The sequence below is a fragment of the Apus apus genome, chromosome 1, assembly GCF_020740795.1.
Source record: "Apus apus isolate bApuApu2 chromosome 1, bApuApu2.pri.cur, whole genome shotgun sequence".
Classification (NCBI taxonomy): domain Eukaryota; kingdom Metazoa; phylum Chordata; class Aves; order Apodiformes; family Apodidae; genus Apus; species Apus apus.
Genome location: NC_067282.1, coordinates 14806190 through 14832583, shown reverse-complemented (window position 1 = coordinate 14832583; position 26394 = coordinate 14806190). Strand labels below are relative to the sequence as shown.

General features: G+C 34.9%; 1 protein-coding gene across 2 annotated transcripts in view; it reads right to left on the bottom strand.

Annotated features, from left to right (window-relative positions):
- DYNC2H1 (dynein cytoplasmic 2 heavy chain 1) overlaps nucleotides 1-26394 on the bottom strand; it is a 156224-nt gene that overhangs the window by 79540 nt on the left and 50290 nt on the right. For both annotated transcript variants that reach the window (XM_051626994.1, XM_051626984.1), the window contains 16 exons: nucleotides 24878-25015; nucleotides 22447-22560; nucleotides 21054-21214; nucleotides 20766-20889; nucleotides 19027-19148; nucleotides 18261-18347; nucleotides 16852-16978; nucleotides 15443-15584; nucleotides 14807-14916; nucleotides 12727-12825; nucleotides 11666-11789; nucleotides 9063-9226; nucleotides 7692-7811; nucleotides 5295-5429; nucleotides 4415-4558; nucleotides 2642-2731 (listed from right to left, as the gene is read on the bottom strand). In XM_051626994.1, the coding sequence (XP_051482954.1) occupies nucleotides 2642-2731; nucleotides 4415-4558; nucleotides 5295-5429; nucleotides 7692-7811; nucleotides 9063-9226; nucleotides 11666-11789; nucleotides 12727-12825; nucleotides 14807-14916; nucleotides 15443-15584; nucleotides 16852-16978; nucleotides 18261-18347; nucleotides 19027-19148; nucleotides 20766-20889; nucleotides 21054-21214; nucleotides 22447-22560; nucleotides 24878-25015 (2001 nt within the window). The remainder of the gene's footprint in view (nucleotides 1-2641; nucleotides 2732-4414; nucleotides 4559-5294; nucleotides 5430-7691; nucleotides 7812-9062; nucleotides 9227-11665; nucleotides 11790-12726; nucleotides 12826-14806; nucleotides 14917-15442; nucleotides 15585-16851; nucleotides 16979-18260; nucleotides 18348-19026; nucleotides 19149-20765; nucleotides 20890-21053; nucleotides 21215-22446; nucleotides 22561-24877; nucleotides 25016-26394) is intronic.

Here is a 26394-nt window from a genome sequence, read left to right as displayed (position 1 = left end):
TTCTTGACAATGTTGTTTGAATTTTCCACAGTGAGGTTTCTCATAACATGCCATGTGTGTACCTCAAATGACATTCTGATTATCCCTAGCTTCAGAGAATTACCACTCTGAACAGTATTAAATATCAAGAATACTACTGAATAATTAATTGCATGGGACTTTTCAAAAAGAGGCAGGACCAAATATGAGGAAGCATACTCTAGTACATACTAAGTAGATGTAGAAGATGAACTGTTCTACTACTACCTACTGACTTTGTGATCTCAATGTCTGTGATATTTTTGAGGCTAAAATTACATAAGAGGGCAAATTATTTTTGTTTTCTTTTTATTATTACTGTTTTCTCAAATAGGTGTCTTTTTACCAGCCTGACACATCAGCTCAGAAACAGACAGATATAAGAACAACATAGAAAAAAAAGCATGGAGTTAGGGCATTCAAGATGTTCAAGTTTGGTCACATGCAGTGAAAAGTAACTTCAACTGCATCTGTATGTCGAATAACACAGATATATTAATTAATAATTAATTTGGTGATTAGGATCCAGAATTATGGATGACTGAATAAAGGGACATATGTGGCTTAGGGACCATATCCTAATTAATTTCAATTGCCCTTGGAATGACTGACATCGGAAACTATGAAGAGGTCATATATAACACGACTCATATGAGCCACAGCTGCTTCAAACTGGCTTTGGGTAACTGTAGAAATGGGTGGTGGCAGCCACAGCAAACTCTTTGCATAATTTGCATCTCTGTGGACACTGATACGTAAAGCTGTTTTTTGCTGCTTTAAATTATGTTGTTTTACTAATTCTTTCAATTACAAAACCATATGGTACAAAGTATTTGTAAGGATACAAACTGAAGCAAATAAAGAACATCATATTTATTTTTGCATGTATTTACTATTGGTTTTATTAGAGGTGTAGGACTGTAGGGCAAACAGGCCTCAACTAAAAATCATAGTCAAACTAAGCAAAGCACTAGAATTCCCTTTGTATTAATAAAATACGTTGATGAACGTCACATGAAACAGAACAACTGGCATGGAATGGCCAAAGTCCATACCATACAACTCTTTTATCCTCTCTGCAATGTCTGCAAGCAAATCCAAATCCAAAATGCCTATTAGAATGCTCCCAGATTATTGAGATTGCTAACTGGCCCAGGCCAGACCTATGTCAGCAACTATTTTGACAAATGAACAGTACAGGTGGGCCAGTTCCAGTGCTCAGGAAATTTTCTTGCTACCACTTCACTTACCAGCACACTTGAAGTCTATGTACACACAAATGTAAATATTCACCACAGACAGACAAACAAAACCATCCTTCCTAATTCTAACATGTTTTAAAAGGTACAAACTTGTGTCAGCTATACCATTTATGAAGACATCAGTAACACCTTCATGTCACAGCAGTCTTTCAAAATTTGCATAGATAAAAGGCAGAATTAGCAGTGGACTGCTGATGGTGTAAGGAGCTAATTTGTTTTCCCCACTATCAGAACATGATACTAAGTTGAATGGACCATTAGTCTGATAACACACTTTCAGTGTTTTCTAAACTCCAATCTGGTTATTCACAGTAAAAATCTTTCCTACTAGAAATCTCCTCTCTGCTTTGCTTTTGCAATCTTTGATCTTTTCTTCTTTTCAAAAGATGTGATGATTTATCAGAAGGATTCATCTACTCATTACTTCAAAACCAGACATTAAATTATTATGAGAGTAAGAATCCACTTGGACTTTGAGAAACCAAGATCCTAAGAAATAACTGCTACTTCTGCATCCTGAACATAGGGTTGCTAGATTGGGGGGAGAGGTGAGGAGTTGGCGTAAAAGTTTCCAAAATATCTCCATTCTCACTAATGAAAGTCCAGACTCAGATTATTTGTACTGCTGCTCAAATTATCTACACAGACCTACTACCTTCAGCCTGGGAACATGAGACACACATCTGCTGTTATGACAGTTTCATATGAAAACTAAAATTAAAATTGAAAGGCATATCTATGCTAGGTTTTCACCAGGAAAGCAAGAAGAGGAAAGCCACCTGATTCAGAGCAAACAAGAAATACATTAAGAACATTATACAGAGGAACGGGGAAACAGATAGAAACAAACATGCTAGCAAGTAGATATTTGGGGCAGGATGTGAAAAGAGAAAGGAGAATAGTACAATGGTTTTTCCATTTCCTTTATTTATATTAAAAAAAAATAAATCACACAAAACCTTACCATGACAGTTAGATCAAACATTCATACTTACAAATGCTAGAAACAAAAGAGACTGGAATAAGAGTGCTCAAAGGGCTGCGACCTGAGACTGACTCTGAAGCCAGAATGAGGCAGAGATGAGGAACCACAGGTAAAGCAGAAATAGGACTAGACTGGGAATAGCTCTGTCCATTAGAAAACTGTTCTGTGGAGAAATGTGCATAAGCACTCTTAATTCTGTCATAATACTAATTTTTAGTTCTCCTCATTTCGCATGTTAAATATTGTGTGATTTTTTGCATGTATTGCATATGTACTGACACAATACTGATTGATCAAGTAGATAAAGTGTTGGCTGCTGAAAGAATACTTTCAAACCCAGCGCACTGTACAAAAGCCAGAAAAAATACAATCTTACCTTAAACAAGCAACGACAAACATATTCATACACTGCATGTTTCAATGAGCCAATAAGTGACTTGATTCTTTCTTCTGTATTATTTGAACCCTAAAAAGAAAGTTTGGATTTCAAAAATTCATATGGAAGTAAAAACCTTTTTATGTATCCTGTACATTTCAGCAGAATGACATAACTATTCTGGACTCTATGTGGCACTTACTAGTTCTAGATACATATTATAGAACTCAGCTGTGGCTATCAATGAGTAAAGGATGACACGAAAAGTTCATTATGAAGCATTAAGAAATTAATCATTTGGTCTTGAATATTTTGACCGTGAACATTATATACAAAGTTAAATGCATAGAGAATGAAATAACAGTTTCTTCTCCTGAAATTAATATTATTGAAATCTCATTGTTTTTGATTGCTAAAAAAATTGCTTATGTATTGAATTACTACATTTAATGCTATTGAAAAGGTATGATGGGTACGACAGATTGACATTAAATGTAGTCAAAAAACTTGCAGCCAAATTTGGTGCAACTGAAGTAAACATTGTAGAATACAGTCAATATACCCTGTTCTTCAAAGGTTACAGATTAGAAGACTAATTATAACAGGAGAAAAGTTAGAAAGCTCCATTAAAATAAGAAAGAAAAGGCAGAAAAAAAAAAAAAGGTGAGGGAGGTAACAGGTAGTATGAGATTTATCAGAAGCAAGTTGTTTCTACCATGCTGCAATTTGAAGAGATGAGGTTATAAAGGAAGACAGTGTGGATTCACAAGCTGATTTGACTAATATATTTCCCGTATCTAAAAGACAGGTAGGGAAAAATGAACTCGATAGAGGAGAAGAAAAAAAAGGCAACAGAAAGAAGGCAAAACTAGAAGTTTTTAGGTAACTAAGTAACACAGTAGGCAAGAAGAAAAGAAATTATGAAAGACTGTGAAAGTAAGAACAAAAAGTTAGCAGCTCATGTTGTGGAAAAGAATAGGTAAAGAACTTCAAAGAGGGCAAGTTCGCATAGTCAGAACAATGTGCCTGGTAATGACTGGAGCTGAAGGAAAGCTGTAAGCACAGATGCCAGAATAAAGAGGAATCCAGAAGTGAAATGATGAAAGGCTGGTGAATGCCTTTTTAAAGTGGAAACAAAGAGAAATAAGATGAATTTTAGAGATCCTGAATAAAAAGAAAATGCACTGTTACTCAGTGAGGGTTTTTAGATCTAAAGAGTGAAGTCACAAGGGATAAATCAGTAATTCTGTTTTTCAGTAAAAAGAATGTAACAGCCATTAGAATACAGAAAAGTAAAATTTACATTTTCAACAAGAAAGGCTGCAACGTGTTTACAAATGGTGTAAAAGCAGATAAACTTTTGACCTGCCTTCAGGTAACTGAACCATGTAGAAATATAGGCCTTTTATTCTACCTCTTATTGAAAGAATTGCACTACTTGCAGATTAGAACATTAATTTATTCAAATGACCCTTCAGTAAAATTATAATCAACCTTGTTTTTCTTAATAGACCTCAGGCAAAAAGCAAGCCTGAAATTACATAGTAAGAATTACTTTGTTTTCAGACAGCAACTTTACAATTTATATGTCATGTAAGATAATTAAAAATTGTATCTAAAACACAACAGCTCATCTTTACTACTTATTACAATTTTCATCAGGAGTTACAATACAATATTTTCTAAAAATGTGCACAGCAACTAAAAAATTCTAAGGATCAAAGCAGGCTGATTCTTCTGCAGCATTAACAGCTGTAGGAAAAGAGAAAGTACCTGGTTGCTTTGCAGAGCCCTTTGGAAAAGCCGCAGGAAAGCCGCCAAACTAAAACGGTACATGTTATTAATTTTGGACAAGTCAGAGATAACAAAGTACATCTTGCTAGCACTCTCCGCTAAAGGGAGATAGGCGTCCCTCTCCTGTGGGTAAAAAAGAAAATATACGTACAAGCCTCAGTACATTACTGCCATCTATTGGTTATTGCGTAAACTTTTTTCATCCCACCGAAATGAATCCCTACGGCACTGAGGCTTCTTCCCACCTTAGAACTTAGCCCAGTACTTCATTGAAAATTTAAAACTAAACAAATAAGAACACAGAGGAAAACTCAATAATATGCTACAAAAACAGCATGTCAGATGAACAGCAGCACCAGGGATCTAAATTTCTGCAACAGCAAGGGCCATATTAAGAACATCCATAAGAACCATATTGTTTTCAATAGGTGGAAAAAAAAAATTCAAAGCGCATTACTTCCTTGGGGAAAATTCCTTTAATTTAGACTGACAGACTTTAAATTGTGCAGCTATTAACATGTGTAAAACAAAGGAATTTAATTACTTAGAATACTTTCTGTACTTGCATGTCTCATATATCACAGAATCAGACTGCCAGGTTGGAAGGGACCTCAAGGATCATCTGGTCCATCCTTTCTAGATACTACTACAGTTTATATGAGACTGCTCAGCACCCTGTCAAGCTGAGACTTTAAACTGTAAAAATATCTTTTATGTGTAAAAATATCTTTTACTCAAAAAATTAATTTAGTATTTATTGATTTTATAGTTCTGTGGATATATATGTCCTCTCTATAGACAGTATTACTATTTTTAATAGGAAAAACCCCAGAAATACAAGATTAATATATCCTTTTACCTTATCAAGGGAACTCTGAAGCCTGTGAGATTCAGCAAGTGATTCTTGGATGAGTGCACTACTTGCTTTAGTCTGATTCAAAGATTCAATCAGATCCTTATTTTCGAGTATATTGCCTTGTGATGTTGCAAGTGTCTGTAAAAAAAAAAAAAATCATCTGCATTGGATTAAAAAACACAAACCCTATTAAGCAACCATTTCTGGCAGCTGTCCTTCTTTCTGACCTGCACATAATTCTGAACCTTTGAATGAAGTCATCAAGAGTATTAGAAAGCAGGAGGTCACTCCAGCAACTGAGATGTTGTTTTAAAGAAGCATGGAAAATAAAACCCAAGAACAAATTTCAAAAATCCAGACTGCCAGCTTCTGAAACTTAAGTTATCAGCAAGTTTTTGAGAATTATTTCTATTATCAGTCTTACACGTTACCCCATGGCAAATACAAAGTAGGGTATTTTTTTCTCCTATTTAACTACCAATTTAACCTGAAATTGCCTACCTGTAATGACTTCTTGTTCCCAGTAATTCAGTATTAATTTTCCTTCTAAAACATTCCAATATCACCTCTGAAATTTAGTTCTCATTTCCAACTGAGATGAATATTCACAGCTACTACAATTTCAGTTTTGTAATCAGAGATCCCTTCAAAAGTCTTGAGATTATCCCACATTTTCTTTGAGTTCTCCTGTCCAAAAAAATTCACTTCTAATCAGAAAGGCCTGAATGATTCACTATCATTTAAGGGTTTTTACCAACCTTCAGTTAGTAAAAACATTTTTACTAACACTTCAATACAATTTTTTATTCAGTTAATTCTCTTCTGAACATTGACCTGTAGGGCAGCATTTTGATTCACCAGTTAGAACAGTAACATGCACTTAGTTCTCTAATTGAATAGAGCTCAGGACAAGATCCTCTGTCTTTTCATGGAGTCTAATTTTGCTACAAGGAATCACAGTGTGAGCTATGAGATATCCACAGTATGTATGTCTTTACTCCAAAGCTCTGGAAGAAACCAGTACTTCAGACAGAATGCTAAAGTTGCTTTAGGATTAATTTGAAATCACCTAGATCAACTCCAGCACAGACTTATTTGTTGAAAAAGTCTATGTAGAACCTGTCAGTTTCCACTAAGCTTTAGGCTTCTTTCTTCAGCATCAAAGAGTATTCTGATTTCAGAATGCCAAAGAATGCCAAAGTTGAAACCAACCTTGGTGTTAATATTGGGCCACTTGTTGCAGGTATCTTAGGCATCAATTATTTTAAATTTTGCTCTTGACAATTCAGATTGGGCAATGTGAAAGCTTTGGAGTTCTAACGTAATGCAAAAAGTCTGTTCTAAAATGTGGACATTTTTTGGTTGCATCTTTGTACTCTCAGCTTCTGGCAGTCATTAAGATGTTAAAAAATCAATCAACTTTAAATATGAATTTTTTTAGAGAACAAGTTTCCCTCTGCCTCTAAGAAAAATCTGCCCCATCACAGTTTTAAACAAGGTTTGAATTTAGCATTTGAGACTTAATAGGGACTTAAATAGGGACAGTAAATGTAGAAATTCAAATCACATTAGATAATTACGTGCAATATTCTAAAACTGATCTATTACTGACCAGTCTAATATAATTCAGAGTATTATTTTTAAGGGATCTGTAAAAAGGCTTAACTTCTGCTCCAAGTCCATTGGGCTGAATACTGGAAAGTTCAATGACTCAACTACAGATTGGGAGTTTTGAGGCAGCAGGTCAATCTCCCTGCATCAATCACATTTCGGAAGGCAGAAGGATTTGAGTATCCATTCCTATGGGCATGGAGTACAGTTTCTGTTAAATCCATGTACAAGATACAAACAAAACAGAAGTCAGCCCTCTCTTTCAGTAGCTTTCTTCTCTTATAGAGGTGTGCAACTGTTTGTGATCATACTTACTTTCATTAAATTAAAAGGTAAACTGAAATTGAGAATATTAATTTTAAATACAAGAAAGGAAAATGTTAACCATGAAGAATATTACAGTTCATTGCTAACAAGAAACCACCATGGAGGTTTAAAGTCTAAAATCTCAAGAAATCTTTCAATTTTCTACTGGGAATCTTTCTTTCATTTATTTTCTTTCACAACATAGAACTGTTTCTTAGCTTTGGAAAGTATTATCTGACATGATGCACAAGCTTAAAAATGTGGCTTTATAAAAATCATAATTTGAAACAGAAACTGTAAATTTTAACCAAGTTTTCCCTTTTTTAATGCATTGAATTTAATAACATTTCTAATCGATCTAAATCAGCCTAAATCTAGCCCATTTATAGGTTTAACTTTGACAGTGCTTAATGTATTGAAATACTACAGTTTCATGACAGATTTATTGATCTAACAGATGCAAAAGAGGCCTATTTATTTTACCTCCAAAAGAGATTCCTCAAGCTTAGCTAACTGTATCTTCTTATCTTCTTCTTGTTGTAACAGTTTTGTCTTCTGTTCTTCCAAATCAGGCTTTTCATGCTGAATTGTTAAAGCCAAAAGCTAAAATGAAAGGAGACTATTCAACAGGATGAAACATACTCTTAACATGTCATAATATATATAATAATAATTTATTTAGTATAATATATACTCAATAATCATATGGCAATATTGAGTCTTTATTTTTGAAAGTAGACTTCTGAGGGTTTACTCAGTAGCACCAGACATCCAGGACTTGCAGTGGTAAGTGTAACCCAGGAACTACTGTGAACCATGCCCTTGAGATTAATGGCAGATGCAAGCCAGGTGAGATACTCAAGGACATCTCGAAAGGCACAGAATCATTTTAAGGACACTCATTTACACCCTTTTATGCTGAGACCTAAACGTTTGCACCTCTAATCTGAATCACATCTGTGTTTAAATGACTGGCAGTTATCATGGGTGTACACACTGTTATCAGATATAAAAAGAAGTAGGAAATAGAAAACACAAACTGGCAAGAATGGCAGCAAAATTCTTTCTAGCAAGTCTACCAAAAGACTCTCTTGCCAACAGAGAGAGAAAGCAAAACAAAAAGCTTTTATTTTTTTCTCTATTTCCATTTAAACGGGTCCAGTTCATTTGGTTACATTATCAATTCTGTATCTTCAGTGGAGGGAGGAAATCCACATGCTCATCTGTGCTTCACATTTTGAATTCTACATTACTTATCAACATCTTATTTTCATCCTATTCTAAGCTTCTTGTTAGATTGGAAAAACTTGTTTCATACAAATAAAGAGGGCTTTTTCTTCCTTTAATTTATCTCTCTTTTTTTTTTTTACTTTCCTCCAGCTGTACACTACATTTTGCTTCCTAAACACTACAGAAAAAAAACTCAAAAGCTACTAGCATTTTGGAGGAAGCAAAATATGTAGCTTTTGGGTTTAATTACATTTTCCCAGTACACGAAGTATCTATATGCTAGCATTACTCTCTAACTAGGACACTGAAGAGCAGTAACAGAAATGTTTCCATGGTACCATAAATGCATCTTGAACAGAAACTTAGCAATTAATCTGTTGCGACTGAAGTTAATGAGACAGTTTCCATTTCCTCTGCTGGACTCATTACTTGGTTCCAAAGTGCATAAAAACAGGATTTTAAAATTTAACTTTAATTTCAGCATCGATTTTAATAATTTATACTTGTGTGCTAGAAAATATCTCTGTGACAATTAATGTAAACTGCACCACAGCCTCATTCCAGAAGCTGGATGTAGATACAAATGTCTGCTATATGTACATTATTTTTATTCTAAATGCTTACCTGTCCTCTTAAGCCACTTCCTGTTGTGGTAAAGTTTACTTCTGTAACAATAGAAGAAGCATCAGGTGGAATGAAAGGATTTGGGTTCCTTGTCGACAGAAAAAGCCGGAACTCTTCATTATAATCTATCATTTTTTCACCTATTTGTATAGCGTAACGGGGCCCTGTAAATAATAAATAGATGTTATATTCACTCTTATTGGAACACTTTAGAATTATCTGAAAATAATGGTATTTTTGTAATACCTTATGACCAATAGATGCAAATATACTTTATACATTTATTTATAAATTGTTTGGAAGGAAAAACAAATTTTAAAAAGTTAAGGCACATTACCTATCCTTCACTGTTAAGACAAAAAAATGCAAATAACATAGCACTAGTGTAGGAAAGTTACACAGTGAGAATATTTAATACAGCAGAGTAGTTTAATTAGCCTTACCCACTACAAAAAAAACTTAAATGACAATAAATGCACTTGAAGTAAAAGCAATACTAATGGTTCTTTGAGATCTTCAAATAATTAATGGGTGATAAAACACCACAGAAGATGCACTAAAGAATTCCCTGTTTATGTAAAGAAACCTGTCATAATTTAAACATATCCATTTACATTTCCACATAGGTATATCACTCTATCAAAACACATTAGATAACTAAGATGGCTCAGCATTTTCTGAATGTGACTCAAACCCATTAGATTTCAGCTCTGGATCTACTACATATATTTGTAGAAGGTTGATGTTGCTGTACAATCATAATTCTATTAAAATTCCACTTTCTGTAACTGTTACAGAGAAAGTCTGTGAAACTAAGCATGCTACAATATCTAGTCATTAGGTTGAAAGCAAAATACTCCATTAAGAAATATCCCATATTTTTTTCTTATTCTAAACACATTTATTTAATCACACTATGAAAGAAAATTAATTTATTACATTTCTGCTTTTACTATTTCAATCTCTGTTCATACTCCCGATATTTTGAAATTTATCAATATGCTTGTCACAGATTGAAGCTATGCGTATGTCCTCTCAGCACCCCCTTTCCACCCCAGGTTTACACTCTAGCAGGGTCAGGAAAAAATAGACTCAGACAATCACATGACTAGAGTAAGATTTTGCCTCCTGATACTAAAAAATACAGAAATATAAGATGAAAAGTTTCAAAGTGAACATTTCCTTTTCAGAGTGATTTCTGAGGTGGCATAGTTGGGTGCTTCTCTGTTTTTAGCACTAGGAGCAGAGCAGAAATGCTCTAAGTATAAATCTTGCTAAAAAATTGGTAGAGATGAAAATCACATCCCAATTTTGCTTCTGTGCCAAGGATCAGAATAGATTTTAGGCCTATGCTGTAAAAATGTCAAATAGAAAATGGAAGCTGTACCAAGTCAAATTTATTGCAGCATATATATTCACATTTCTCTTAATGTTTCACTCCATATAATGAAAAGCTATACATTCATCATGAGCAAAATGATGCAGACAGGCACCTCCACATTTTTAACAAAGAGAAGGGGTGTGTGCTTGCTTGTGAAGTGACTGAAAAGATTCAAATAGTGACCCATTCCCCCTTTTCACAAACCAGCTTCCTAATTTGGATGTAGCACTCCCTAGCACAGACCTAGCACTATCATAGCTCATTAACATGCAAAAGAGGATGCCTGAGCATTATAAGCAATGAATAAACTAGTATATTTAAACGTAATTTGCTTTCTCCACTGTCTGCAGACATATTAATATCTTCATTTGATTTATTGAGTAAAGCCTTTGACACAGTTTCCCACAGCATTCTCCTGGAGAAACTGACTTCTCATGGCTTGGACAGGCATACACTCCACTGAGTAAAAAACTGACTGGATGGCCAGGCCCAAAGAGTTGTGATGAAGTTAAATCCAGGTGGTGGCTGGTCACCAGTGATGTTCCCCAGGGCTCAGTTTTGGGGCCAGATCTCTTTAAAATCTTTATCAATGATCTAGCAGAAAAGACCTGGGGGTGTTGGTCAACAGTCAACTGAGTATGAGCCAACAATGTGCCCTTGTTAATGTTAAAGGTTTGCTTTTTTCTTTTTATTGTATCAGTTAGGGAATCTCCTTTCACTGAATTCCCCGTTTTGCTGATTTCTATGAACCCCCCTTCCAAAGGCACATCTAGGATAGACCTGTGTACCTTCTTTAGTTTCAGACAAACAAAAAATAAACAGCAACACCAACATTCTAAAACTCTGATTTCTGACCACAACCAGTTGTGTAATTTCTGTTTCTGCGGTCTCTTTAAGGCCCAAGTTTCTAAGTAAAACTAGGGTGTTTGAAATTATCACTAGAAAATACCTTAAAATTTAAAATGTGAAGAGTTGATAAAACCACTTTCTTCTAATTATATTTAAAAAGGTTTAAACAATTGTCAATATTTTTCCTCTTAATAAACAAGAACATATCTCCAATTCCTTTAATGTACTGAAGTGTTAGTAGCAGGTTAATGTTAAAAGGGAAAAAAACCTACACAATACGTATGTTTTCATAAAAATTGAGCTTTATATTATATATATAGGTCTAACCTACAAAAGCTTTGAGAAAGCATTTATAAAGATCTTGGTCATTTACCTTGAGCAACAAGATCTTTTCTTAGCAAGGGGTAAAGTACAGGCTCCACTCCATCCATTTCCTGTATAATGAGTGTTTTTCCAAATCTCACTGCCAGCTCAAGAGCAGTTAGGAAGTTGGTGTCCTGGGCAAATAAAAACAAATTTATTTGATTCATGGTTGTTGGTTTTGTTGTTTTTTTATAATATTAAAACTTCAGAATGAACGGAAAGGCATTGCACCAGGAGTCTAAATCTAAAAATCAGTAGCATAGCTGAAAAATCCTCTTAAAAGCATGCTTTGATATTTCAGGTTTTAGTCACAATTAATTTAAATAAGTTTGAGCTATTCAGCTACTGACATGCAGGCAACCTATCTAACATTCCTAGCTCTCCAAGTGCTGCACCAGAAGAGAGCAGGTCTGCCACAGGTCTTGTGAAACACACCTGCCAGGCATACCTGAAAGACTTGACTCATTAACACACCTCATGTGCTAGTATTAGGTAGCTATGTCTCAAGACTGAGCCAAGACCTAAGGACAGAATTCACATAATATGCATTTAGGTGTCTAAGCATGAATGTATTATTTAAGATTCTATTACAGTCAATAAAGATCCTAGAAAATTCAGACAACAGAGCCTAAAAGGTAATCAAGCCAATCAGCTGGCAAGGGAAGAATTCAGTTACCCAAGGTACATATCTAATACCATCACAGAGTATCTAAAAGGCCTGTGCAGAGCTGGCAAAGATCTGTGGAGACCTACATTTGTTCAAACAACATCTTCAGGCCAGGTGGGGTTCAACAGGGGACTTTTGAATGGCACTAGATGCCTGCTTACCTATATGCGTGCAACTGAGCTAAGCCTCACCATCCATGTAAACAGTGACATGTAGACAATTAACCTTAGTTATCCCAATCTCAAACTGAAATCAAATCTACTATTTCCAATGCAGATAATACAACACAAAAGTTATAGGGAAGAAGTGTATACATCAAATCCCTTTACAAACTGCTCTCTGAAGCCTGGAATAGGGCAAGCTCAAGTAGAACAGAATTATAAGACCTAGGGTAAATACTGCACCTGTTGGTTAATAACTTCCAAACGTGATTCCTTCAAATGTGTCTTCAACCATTCAGTAGCCCGGAAAGAAGGATCAATCAAAAATGGGCAAACTTTACTCTATGGAAAACAAACAAACAAACAAACTTTTTTTTTTTTTTTTTTTTTTACAGGAATCTATTTTGCTTAAGAATCAAATTGAATGGAATCCTTTTTTAATTCTCCAAACTGATGGTACAGTCATTTTACTTTTTTTTTTTTTTCTGATGTTCAGATGGAGCATCCCTTGTTTCAATTTGTGCCCATTGTCTCTAGTCCTGTCAGCGGGCACCACCGAAAAGAGCCAGACTCTGTTCTCTTTGCACCTTTCCTTCAGGTGGATAAGACCCTCCTGAGGCTTCTCTTCTCCAGGCTGAAGAGTCCCAGCTCTCAGCCTTTCCTCAGAGGAGAGATACTCCAGTGCCTTAATCATCTCTTTGGCCTTTCACTGGACTCTCTGCAGTACATCCATGTCTCTTGCACTGGACACAGCACTCCAGGTGTGGCCTCACCAGTGCAGAGTAGAGGGGAAGAATCACCTGCCCTGACCTGCTGCCAATACTTTGCCTGAAGCAGCCCTGGACATCATTAGCCTTCTTTTGGGCAAGGGCCCATTACTGACTCATGTACAACCCAGTGTCCACCAGGACCCTTTTCTGCAAAGCTGCTTTGCAGCTGGGTAATCTCCAGCATGTGTTGGTACATGAGGCTGTTCTTCCCCAGGTGCAGAAGTTTGCAGTTTTCCTTGTAGAACTTCATAAAGTTCCTGCCAGCCCATTTCTCCATCCTGTCAAGCTCTGGGTGGTAGCTTGACCCTCTAGCGTATTAACCACTCCTCCTATCTTTGTGTCATCAGCAAACCTGCTGAGGGTTTAAACATGAATTTTCAGCAGTTCTCTGGATCAGTCTGATAGAAGAACATTTTCAGGGTTGTTTGGGTTTTTTTAGTTACTGTGTCCCACTGCTTCAAACTGAGTAATTACACAAATCTCAGACTGAAAGACATGGAAACACAGACAATATCCAAGCATCGAAAGATGATGAGAACAGAAGTTTGAGAATTGCACTGTAGATGATATTGTTAAAATATTATGTCCAATTCCAGTTTTAATAGGATGCTGAAAAACACTTTACACAAAGGGAGAGATTGAAAAAGCTCTTCATACACAGTGAGATATTTATGAGGTCTGTCTATTCAACTAAGGAAAAAGATGAAAGTAAGATTTTTTTATAACATGTAAGTAGCTTTAAGGATATAACATGGTATTTACTGAAGAGTTTTTTAATCAGAATGAGAAAGGAATAACTAGACCTAATATCAAGACGGAACAGCAAGATAAATCTAAATTGGAAAAAAGGCTGTAACCGATTTGAGAGAATCATCAGTCATCAAGCAAACGCAGATGCTCTTCATGGCGTTGAATCTTTCCTTTCTAGCAGATCTAATAAATGACTGCATTATAACTTACAATATTATGTACATAATTATGCAATTGCATATATATATTTATATATGAATAAACTGAGTCATTATTATAAGCGTAGTATATTTATACTTTTCTCAAGTATTGTTTGCTACTGGCCTTAAGTGAACACATTTACATATATTACAGAGCTAATCTGATAAAATCTGAAGGTTTAAAAAATCCAGATATTTTGAAAGATATCTGCATTTTCCTTTTTCTTAAAAAAAAACAACAAAGTATTATAAATTATAAGTCAAAGTAAACATATATAGGATATAATTTTCCACTCAATATATTGGTGTCAATGATTATTCACACTTTAAGCCTGAATAGACTGATACCAGGTTTTGGCTGTTCAACATTTGGAAGAAAACTGTAAAAGAATAATAAAAACTTGTATTTTCTTAAATTGTTGGGTTTTTTTCCCTTTTGCTACAGAATATCCAGAGTTACGTAAATATTTGTTTCCCTTTGTGTGTTCTGTGGTGCTAATAAGATAACACAAAGGAAATAGCTCAAAACTCAAAAAAAATGTCATGGTAATGAAATTTGTAGAAATTGAAATACTTCCAAGAAAAGACCAAAAAACCTTTTACCTGCAAGATGACAAGAGCATTTTCTATTGAAAGGTCATCTGAAGGTAAACTTTCACTCTTCCAAACTAACTCCTCACTTTCTGTACACAGGAACCGCCGTAAATCGAACTCTGATAAATTAAAGAGTGCAAGTTTGTGCTAGCATCTGTGGTCTGCAAAATTTCTAAGCATTTACCGTTCTATATACAATGAAGATTCTGTCTAACACAGTGCAAGTTTGTAGATACACCTTAAATTTATCATTTTCATGCTTAAACTTATAACTACTAACTATATGATGCTATTAAAAATATTTAATGGTATTATTAATGCATATAGATAAAAAATTATTACTGAAAAAGCAGAAGTATTAAAAATGCATTTGAAAATTTACAACAGTTTACGTTAATACTTTCATTCATTTTAACTTTCATTTTTTAGTGAGGACTATGGAGCTAAATCTTAATTTTTAAGTATTTATAATCTTACTAATTAATAGAGCAATCCTAAGAAACAGTCTGTGTATACAAGTATTTATTGAAGAAGAAAATATTGACACTTTTTTTGAGACTGTTCATTAGAACTCACTAGCATTTCTCACTTCCTCAATCAACCTTAATTACTTACACTCATAGACACAATCAGACACAAACTTACTTTCTAGGCCTCCTGATTTGGTCCATTCATCCAAGCTGGTTCTCCTCTGATCCTCAGGAGCAGCAGAAAGATAGGTAATAAAGGCAGCTGCTAACTGAGCTCTTTTAGGCAATGTAGCCAGCTCATCTGTTATCTCTGACACCTTCAAAAAAAGAAGTACAGCATGTATAGGTGTGTTGCAAACAAAATCTATGTGAATATTTCTCAACAGTTACCAAAAAAGCCAGAATTTAGTTTGCCTGTCATTGAGAATACAGTTGAGACAGTCTCTCTTCCTGCATTTAAGGTATCTATACCTAGCTAAGCCACAGCAACATACATCTGAAAGTTAGGAAAAAGTTCTTTTTACCTCTAGAGCTTAGACAGACGTTTATGAGAATTCAGCTACTAAAAATCAATTAATTTGATGAACAATTCAACTTATAACATCTAAGCAACTGAGTAAATAGTATTACAGTAACAAAAATAAGAAATATGTGACCTAGTCACAGTCAGCTATGGAGTACATGTAGACTCACCACTCACCTACAGTGTATGAAAACACTCTGGGGTTTAAACATATCAAAACCTTATTATAGCACATGGAGTAGGTTGTAAGGCTACTTTCAGAGGAAAATCTTCCACTTATTTCCATTATGCTGGTCAACCTACAAGAAGGGTTCATCTAAACCTAACTTTCATTCTTCAAAATGCAGGGATTTAGTCTAATTGTTTAGGATTTATTCAGTGTCAATGGAGAGACAGGACTGTGTCTCTCAACAGGGAGATTTTTTTCATTTTAAGACACTGAAGAAAGCTTGGTATTGCATTCTGGAGGTGACAGCTATTTTCACCTTGACATTTTCCTTTCTGTCTCAAAGTGAAGAAGGGCCCGTGTGTCCAAAGACTTGTCAGTTTCTCCCAAATCATTTGAGCAAATAAGATATGCTCACTTTCCCTACTTTAGAAGCAGAAAAGTTTCAAACACATAAGAAAAGATTTCAAAAGCAACCCAACATTTTGGGTAGGTTAATATTTGAATTGTTAACATTGATGCCATAAAGGAGACATGTTTTAAGACTGATTTTTTAATACTTTCATAAATCTGTCCTTTTGATTGTACCTCAACTTGGACAACCCAGCTGCTGACGTAATAACAATCACATTATTATTATGATTGAAAAATGTCAAAGAATGTTGTATGTTCTATATTAAATACTGGGGGAGGTCTACATATTCTGTAACTGTGATATATGCAAGATAATTTGTACAGTGAAGTAAACAGAAGTTTCAGAAGGAAGAAAAGTAATCAAATAAATGTACACTTAGGAGACGCAGAATCGCAATAACTCATATTTCTCCAAATAATGTGAAAAAACGTATTTTTAAATTATCAGCTATGAGATGCATTTATGAAAATTTTCACTAACCTGGGTGCTCCATCTTTTGTGCTCTCTGTCGAGTTGATTTATCAGCACCTCTGCAGCTTCCAGTGTTTTCTGAGCTTTACTTAGTTCTGCTTCAAGTTTTGCTGCTTCTGTTGTTCTACTCTGGAACCTGTAAAACAACTACTGTTTGCAATTGCTATCACAAACTTCTAAATTTATGGACAATTATTTTCAAGGTAGTTTATCTGATTGAATTTGTAATTAATTCCTCGCTTACACTTTATGAAGAAGATAATTACAATTGTTGCTTATACCTTCTGCTTCCAATTGACAGACAAGCTTGTTAGACTTGTAGCTAACAAAATTTAGATAGATGCACAGATGAGATTTAAAAATATATTTGCAACAGAGACTGCAAAATAATTCCTTTTTCTACTTAAATGGCCTGACTCAATTGCAGTGATTTTGTTCTGTTCTGTATCTGTTCAGGTAACACTAGGCTTGATGCTATACTATACATTTGTAATTTTTTTGGTAAATCTAATCTATGAAAACTTTAAAGGACTATACTGCTAATTCACACAGATTACCCCAGTTCAATGCACAGTACTTTATTTTTTAAACTACTATGAAGTAAGAACATGACCCAAACAACTGGCAAAGCTTAGTTATTACTCTATAATGTTAATATCTAATTAGCTTAAATAATATTTAATTAAAATAATAAAAGCATTTAATAATTCACCTTTTTAAAGTAATATATTTTGCTGTTAAAGTATACAGTATCTAATTAATGTGAGACATCACTATATATATAGTAAGTCTCCATTTTTTTTTTTGCAGACTACAAAACATTACTTTTAGCAATATGAACATATGTCAGGTTGTAAAATATCTCCTATACTAACTACATAATAGAAACACGGAACAAAAGACTTTGATTAAACTGAATTTGGAGATAGTATAAAGGTTCACAACAGCAATTTTTATGCCACCATGAGTCATGCACTTGATGAGATGCTATGAAAAAGGAGATGGCTAATTAGCTGTCAGAAAAATAGGCCAACCTAAAAGAACTGCCTTTATTCAAACTGTGATCAGCAGAAGTCTTGTACAGTAACATTTCCAAAGTCCTAAGGAGACATTCAAGTCCTCATAGATTTAAAATATTAAAGACATACTGCTTATCTTTGACATCTACAATGGCTACACTGAAGGCTTCCAACAGTCAGTAGTGAGAAGCAGGTATTTTTAAGGAGCATTTCATCATGAGATGTATTCCAACAGTATATATTTATCCCCACAAACAGTATATATTTGTAGCCTAATTATCGCTACTTGTGACGTAAGTATCTTGCAGAGCAGGGAGCTACATTTGGTCACATTTCATTTTCCATACTGTAAAATCATCAGGTTTTATTTATATCTTGAAACAACCAAACCCAACTTACTTATCTTTCAGTTCTGTTACTTTTTGACCAATAGAGTTCAGAAGACCTTCTAACTTCTGTTTTCTGTCTTGAGCTTTCTTGAGGTTACTACATAAACAACACATTTTTTAAGACTACGGCTCCAAAGGGAAAAAAAAGAGTAAATGTAACAGAAAAGTCATTTACACAGAGATAGTTCAGAAACAGCTCACTCTTGTGATTTCTATTAATAAAAATCTGCTTCTACATGTAAAAGTTTTCACTACTTCTCATCACACAACTTTACAAAGGGAAACCCTACGCTACTCAAATGTATTCTTGAAGAAACAAGTTTTTCCAATACTGAGTTTCAAGACCTGGCAAAACAGTCAGTATAGATTTCTCAGATCACGAATGGTCTTAAGAATATGTGGTACCTTTTAGATCCTGAAGAAAAACTGATTATGCTTGGTATGTAACTGAAAAAAAGAGGAACTACACATCTCATAAAACAACATGGGTTTCACAGACAGAATATATTTTAAGCGTATCTTATGATGTTTATTGCTCCCTGACACATTTCAGCTGAGACAGGTAACATGACTAGCCAAAAAATATCCAAGGCACAGCTTTGGGATAAAACAAAATATTGCACACTTACTTTTTCTGTCTCAGCACAAATGTTTTACTACTTATAGATGAGGCACAGTTTCTAATACCTTTTGTTTTTAATAAAATTTAATTCCTCCTTGGTGGAGGAATTCCAGTTACATCGGAATTAAGAACATTTATTTTGTGCCTAACTTACGTTTCCAAGCCAGCTTTTTCTTTTTCCAAAGGCTGAATTCGCTCTAAGACATGGGAATACTGGACGTTGGCATTCACCCAAGCTGCTAATGGAGCAGCTGCAGCACTGGCTCGTTTAGCATTCTAAAAGATTCAGGAAGAGTTACAGTAAAGTCCTTTAAGTACAACATAGAAGAGATACAGGATAAAAACTTGCAATAGATTTACAAGTTATGAACTTAAATATGCCAATTAGCCAGCTCTTCTACTGAACAAAACTTTTAAATTTTTGCTAAGAGAATATATTGTAGGCCACCAATTTGTACAAAAGAAATACTGGGTATCTTTACAAAGCTTCACAGAAGTTAACAAGTTTTAAATTCATAGAATCACAGAATCATAGAATGGTTTGGGATGGAAGAGACCTTTAAGATCATCTAGTTCCAACCCTCTTGCATGGGCAGGGACACCTCCCATTAGACCAGGTTGCTCAAGGCCCCATCCAATGTGGCTCTGAACACTTCAGGGATGGGGTATTACAACTTCCCTGGGCAACCGGTTCCAGTGTCTCACCACCCTCACAGAAAAGAATTTATTCCTAATATCCAATATAAATATAGCCTCTTCCAGTGTGAAACTCTTCCCTCTCATCCCTTCACTACAAGCCCTTGTAAACAGACTCTCCCCAGCTTTCCCTTCAGGTACTGGAAGGCTGCTGTAAGGTCTCACCAGAGCCTTCCCTTCTCCAGGCTGAACAGCCCAAACTCCCTCAGAGCATAGGAGAAGTGCTACAGCCCTTTGAACATTTTTTGGCCCTCCTCTGGACTTGCTCCAATTGCTCCATGTCCTTATTGTGCTGGGGGCTTCAGAACTGGACACAGTACTCCAGGTAGGGTCTCACAAGAGCAGAGTAGAGGAGAATCCCCTCCCTCGACCTGCTGGCCATGCTTCTTTTGATGCAGCCCAGGACACAGTTGGCTATCTGGGCTTCAAGCACACATTGCCTGCTCATGTTCTTCTTAATCCATTCTCCATCCAGCCTGTAACTGTGCTAGAGATTGCCCCAACCCACATGCAGACCCACATGTCGAATTTCATGAGATTGGAATGGGCCCATTGCTCAAGCCTGTCAAGGTCCCTCTGGATGGCATCCCTTCCCTTCAGTGTGTTGACTGCACCACACAGCTTGGAGCAATCAGCAAACTTGCTGAAGGTGCACTCAATTTCAATGTCCATGTTGCCAACAGAGATTAATAAATTAATGTATATTTCATCAGTATGTTCCTTCTCAGGGAACTACAACATTCTTTTAAAAATAAAGAACTAGTACAAAAGAATTCCTTTTTTGAGTTAGTGCCAAATCAATTCTCAATTATCACCCACACATTTAATCATCATTAGCCCCTTTTTTTTTAATTAAGTGTACTCGTAAGACTCTTACTGCTAGGAGGAGGCCAGGAGCCAGTAACATTTTCTTGATCTGAGTTCTAAATTATACCAGTGACAAAAATCTAAGAGAACTTGACTCCATAATGATTTCTCATTCCACCACTCCTTAGTCACCAAAAAAAATCTGTTAAGAGTCAGCAACCAACAGTAATGTCTGCTACACTTTTATCTCTTTACACTGACAAATTCTGTACCAGAATTCATCACTTTTTCTCTAAGTTCATTCTAAAAACGGCAAATCAGACAATATCTCTTTTTTTTTTTTTTTTCCTTTATGTCTTCTTTACTTTTACATACTGAATCAGGAATTACCTTTGGATCAAAAGATGCTTTGTTTTTAGAAAGAAGTTCTTCAACACTCTCTCGTATTTCTTTTGGAATATTACGAGCATCAAAAGTTGCTATATCCTCCCTCACGCCTCTTTTGGCTAAGAAACTGTAAAAAGAATTAAATAACTAAGTAAAGAAGAAACAAATGATAAAGAGGTTATTTCTCCATGAATCCAAAGAATTCTGCACATGCATTACTCCTGAATATCACAGAACATATTACAAACTGTGAATTACTGTTTAAGTTCAAAGCTTAAAGATAATCCTCACCTCTTCATGCTCACCCACGACGTATCAAAAATCCCCATCAGCCGTAAAACTCCCTCTAGTATGTCTCTGATTATGTCAGGGGGCATCCGTAGTGACCGGATTTCTGACAGAGACTCTGGCTTTATATTTCCAACTGCTAATTTAGCTTCATTAATCAGTGGCTTAAAACACAAAAACACATTAAAAATAGGTGAGGATACAAGAAACCAAACATTTGTCATTTCAGTTTCCATAAAATTTTTCTTTTTACATATTTAATTACCTAACAAACCACCACTGATGCTAAAAATGTGCCATGTGTTTATTAAAATGGTAATAAATACATTTTCATATAAAGCAGCATAGCATAATCCTGACATTCTCTAACTTTTTATTTAGCACTGTAATTGAAAAATGTTATATAGATATTAGTATCCATCATGTTTGCTTGTTCATTTGTTGCTTAAAAGCTCATTGTGATACAGGTATGCTTTAATAATTATGCTAATAAGTATTTCTAGGTATGCCTGAGGATATCTTCATAAAGATTCGTATAAGTACAGGTCACAAAAGCTTTCTATTTTCAATAGCTAAACAAATCCAGTCAATCTTTTTGAACTTAGCAATAAACAAAAAAAATTAAATATTATCACTCAAGACCGTGTCCACCTTGCACATCCTTCATATTTATCAAAGACCACAGAAAGAGATTTACCCTAACCTAATAGTTCTATGTCACCTTCAATATAAGGATACAATTCCTTGGCACCTATGATGTTTAAAAGGAAATAAATCAAGTTGTTCTACTTTTTATTCTTTAGAACAATTTTTAAACGCATGGGATGAAAATTATAGACTAAAAGCAATGATTAAACACACCTACTTCCCCAAAAAACCTGATGCTCAATGGCTGTAAGGTCTCTTGAACAAGTAGTTTGCTATAATGCCATTACGCTATATATTTTTCAGAATTTAGTAATGAGTGGAAATTATCTCTCATTTAATATTGCTATTCAGCTGATAGTACTGAGGCCTATGATATTTATTAGAATGACCAAGGTGGAGTACTGTGGTTCATTTATGTAAGACAGTAGTAACTGAAAAACATTCTGTGAAGTCTGCAGAATTCAGCTGTAGACCACGGCAGAGTAGAAACAGCAACTGGAAGTAAGGTTTGGCCTGAAAATTATTTCTGTAATTAAGATCTAACAGAACACAAATGCCAAAATGACAATCCAAATCTGGGAAACTGAATACCATTTTCTAACGCACAGAAGTTTTAATATCAAAAGAATTAGGCACAAAATCTAAGAAATGCAGGGATATATTTTGCAGACTCATTTTGCATGGCAGGAATTGAACAGGTCAAATAAAAACAGACTGAAACATTTTATATTTCCTCATCAGCTCTTACCTGAACCTCTTTCAGTTCATTTTCAATTTTTATTTTTCTTTCTTCTATTTCTGCAGCTTCTTCTGCTATCCGGTGTTTTATTTTTTCCATTTCTGTTTTCTGCTCACTAGCACTCTGTAAAAAAAAAAAAAAAAATTACCCTTAGTGTTCAAATTTACACAGATTTTATTACTTTAGGTCTCTTATTGCTCTTAGTCTTGATTATAATATAGCTTACATAATACCATTTGATATTAGATGTATTGACTAGGTAACTTGTTGTTATATAGTGTCTCCTTCCCTTTCTTTACCACACACAAGATTTGTACCTCTAATTTTGAGGTTCATTGTGACCTTTTTTCTCCTTGTCTCTGATTTTTCCATTCCTTAGCAAGGTATCAGTCCCCTTTCAAAATGCTACAAGTGAGAGCCTCTTTAACATTCTTACTGCATTTCAAAGTAATACCTTCCTGCCACTGTCTTTGTAGCTGCTCACATTTCTATTTCTTTCATGACACCATGAAAACTCTTCTTTTCTTTAATGTTCATAAAAGCAGCAGTTGCGTTGGAACTACAGTCTATTAGCCTCAAAAATACTAATACATTATGTACTTGTAAATTTGCACCCATCTGTTTGTAAGGATACCTGCCATGTCCCACACATATATTGTAAGCTGTTTTGGTTTACATCTATTTGCTTTTTTCCCTGGATTTATGCTGTGCCTCCCCTACATGACCGTACCTACTAGCAATCTCCAGGGCTCATATGCACTTTGGTACAATAAATACCTAGTGTAAACAACTACAATAAAAAGGACTTTCCCTGTCCTGAAGTCAACAATAAATAAATGTCCATGAAAAAAGCAATGCACCAGAGACTACCAATATCAATTACAAAACAAACAATTGACAGCAAATGTATAAAATAAAAACCAATATTCTAGGCTCAGTTCACCTGAGCCCAGACTTAATGTTTTTCCAAGTAACACTTCAGTATAAACAGCAACTTCCAAGCTGAGTTGAACTTGTAGGAAAGGTTAACAGTTGTATATAAGCAGAGAAAAACTTGAGATTAATAATTATCTTTCTGAGCACTTAACCCAAGCTATAGACCAGCATGTCATTGAAGATTACATTCAAATACATAAAACATTAGCTACATAAAACTAGATTGGACATTTCAGGCAGATGTACATGTACTGAACGATAGCTCTGAATAAGAAAATATTAAAAGTCAGTTGTAGGTCAAAAGCCTTGCTCTGAAAGAAGATTAAGAGTCTGTATGTATCAAAGCCTCTCTATTACATAAACCAGAACATTTCAAGTTACATTAAAATGTTAGAGGGCACCTACAGTTTATGCTAATCTAAATAATCAGAATTCTACAGGAATTTTTCTGATGTCAGTGGGCTTATCATGTTTCATTGTTCTGGCTTACTTTTTGATTTTTGTCCCCCAGTGTAATATGTGCTATACACACAACCTGTAACTCTATTGGAGAACAGCAGATTTAAAACAGAAATCAGGGAAAATAGCATAATAAATTCTTTTAGGTCAGCAGTGAACACACCAAGCCAATCATCATTTTTGAAATTTGTATACAGTAGGCAGATAGAACCTAAAAATATTAAAAATTGCCCCGAGAAGTAGACTTACAAAAATGGGAAGTAATGTACCTTCAAAGCACTCTGAACCACAATGTTAAAAAAGCAGGCATCTGCTTTAATGCATGCATAGAATGTCATTGTCACTAAGCTTTATTTAACTTTGCTTCAGACCAATTAGACTAAACCAGTGATAAAACAAACAGTGCAGTGACAACAAATTCATTACAGGTTAGGCTACATTTACGATTCCTGGAAGTATTGATGTAAAGATATGGTTCTGAAAGATTTATTTTGCTTAACTCAGAAAATACGACCAAAGTTAATTACCTCCTCCAAAACTGGAAGGTCTGAGATGAAAAATCAAAATTCAAGGAGTGGTGGACACAGAGATATTATTTGACCTTCTCTGAAGTTAACTACAGAGGACCAGATCTCATTAAATATGTACTTTCTAATAGTTCACAAATTTAATTCCTAGTATTTGTTACTTAAAATAGTGCTACTTGTCACTGTTTTGCTTAAAGTTCCTATCTGTACCAAATATTATAAAATGATTAGTTTGGATTTATGAAGTTCTAGCAAAACTTCCAGACTAAACAATAGCAGTAAATACTCCTCTTCCTACTCAATCAGTTCAAATTCGAATTAGATTATAAAATCCTCCTTCCAGTAGCAAGTTTATTCCAACCTCAGGGATCATACATTCCCTTAGACAAATTCTTGTAAAAGCATCATATTTTGTACCCTGTATTGTTTTTTAAAAAATACAAAATACAGGCAGTTATGTAGACCAAAAAAAATATCTTTCTTGATTTTTTCACTTTTGATGTGACTGTATACAACACCTGCATGGACACTGTAATTTCTTGAAGGGCAGCATCAGCCTCATCCTGTTTTGTTTTGAGTAAAATGCTTTGTTCTTCAGCTTTTCTGTTCAGCTCATCTACCAGGGCTTTAGCTTCATTCAGCTTTGAAACACCTGCCTATGAAAGTTTATAAGAAACAGTTATTTAGCAATGAATTTTAAAAACATTTGAATGAAAGTTGCTTACTAATAGAATGCAGAAACTAGGAGTGATGCATCATACAATCAGAACGGTTTGGGTTGGAAGGGACCTTAAAGATCATTTAGTTCCAACCCCCCTGCATGGGCAGGGACACCTCCCACTAGACCAGGTTGCTCAGAGCCCCATCCAGCCTGGCCTTGAACACTTCCAGGGAGGGAGCATCCACAACCATCCAGGGAAATCTGTTCTAATATTCTTACTTTTTAAATTTATGTTCCACATTTTCTTGATATTATTAATATTTTCTTAGTATTATTCAAGCCAAGAATGAGATTTGCCATTTTTAGATGTGTTGCTCTAAGATCCTTTACTACATCAAAAAGCTGAAAAATAATTTTTTAAAATAACTAACTTCTAATGGAACAGCAACTAGTATACAATATTTTTCTTATTAATTCAAGATCATTTCAGCTGATATTAACTCCATATATCTCCTCTAAAAGCAAAGCCATAAAAATTAAACATATTGAAACAAATTAAGAGTATCCCAGTTCTACATATTTATACATTCTCTAAAGAACAAAGGCTCAATTATGCTTAAGAGAAACTATTTCCTTTATTTGCACTTACATATTGGAATTATTTCAAGATCTATTTGAAAGAAAATATTATGTGGAAGATGTTTTGATTTAGGATACACATCTCTGATTTTCACACAAATTATTACTTTTATTTAACCAGAGCATTTAACAAGTAAATTAGTGTTTGTTGCAAACAAACTACAGCTACTTTCTAAATAAATAAAAAAGCTATTTCTATTCTACACTATAATTGTCAAATTTAAATTGCTTTCTACAGTGATGGAAAAATATTGGCAGTCAGAATAAAAACAGTGTAGAATAGAAAGCAAGGAAGTAACTTAATTATGACAGATGTGTTAAGACACACAGCTTTGCAAGTGTGGTTTTAGAATAGCAGCCAGGGTCACTAGGAAAAGGAGCTGAAAGGGAAGGGAGAAGGGCAAAGACAGAAGTTACATGTCCTAAAGAATCTTACAGGTCTTTCCAGAAATATACTGGGGAGAGAAGGGTGGGAAGGAATCATGACTGGAAAGATAACAAATGGGTTTAAAAAATAAGCATGTCATGCACATAGAGCAGGATTAAAGCAACATCAGTGGGATGGACTGCATTTGGTCTACAACTGTGTAAAGGATTGATATGTCTATAAGGAATTTTAAATCAATTCCAAAACACAAAACGAGAAAATTGCAGCACAGGGAATCTTGGCCAAAGCTACACAAAAGCACACGAGGTTGAAGGTAACAGCTTGTTAAACTAGAAGGATGCAAGAAT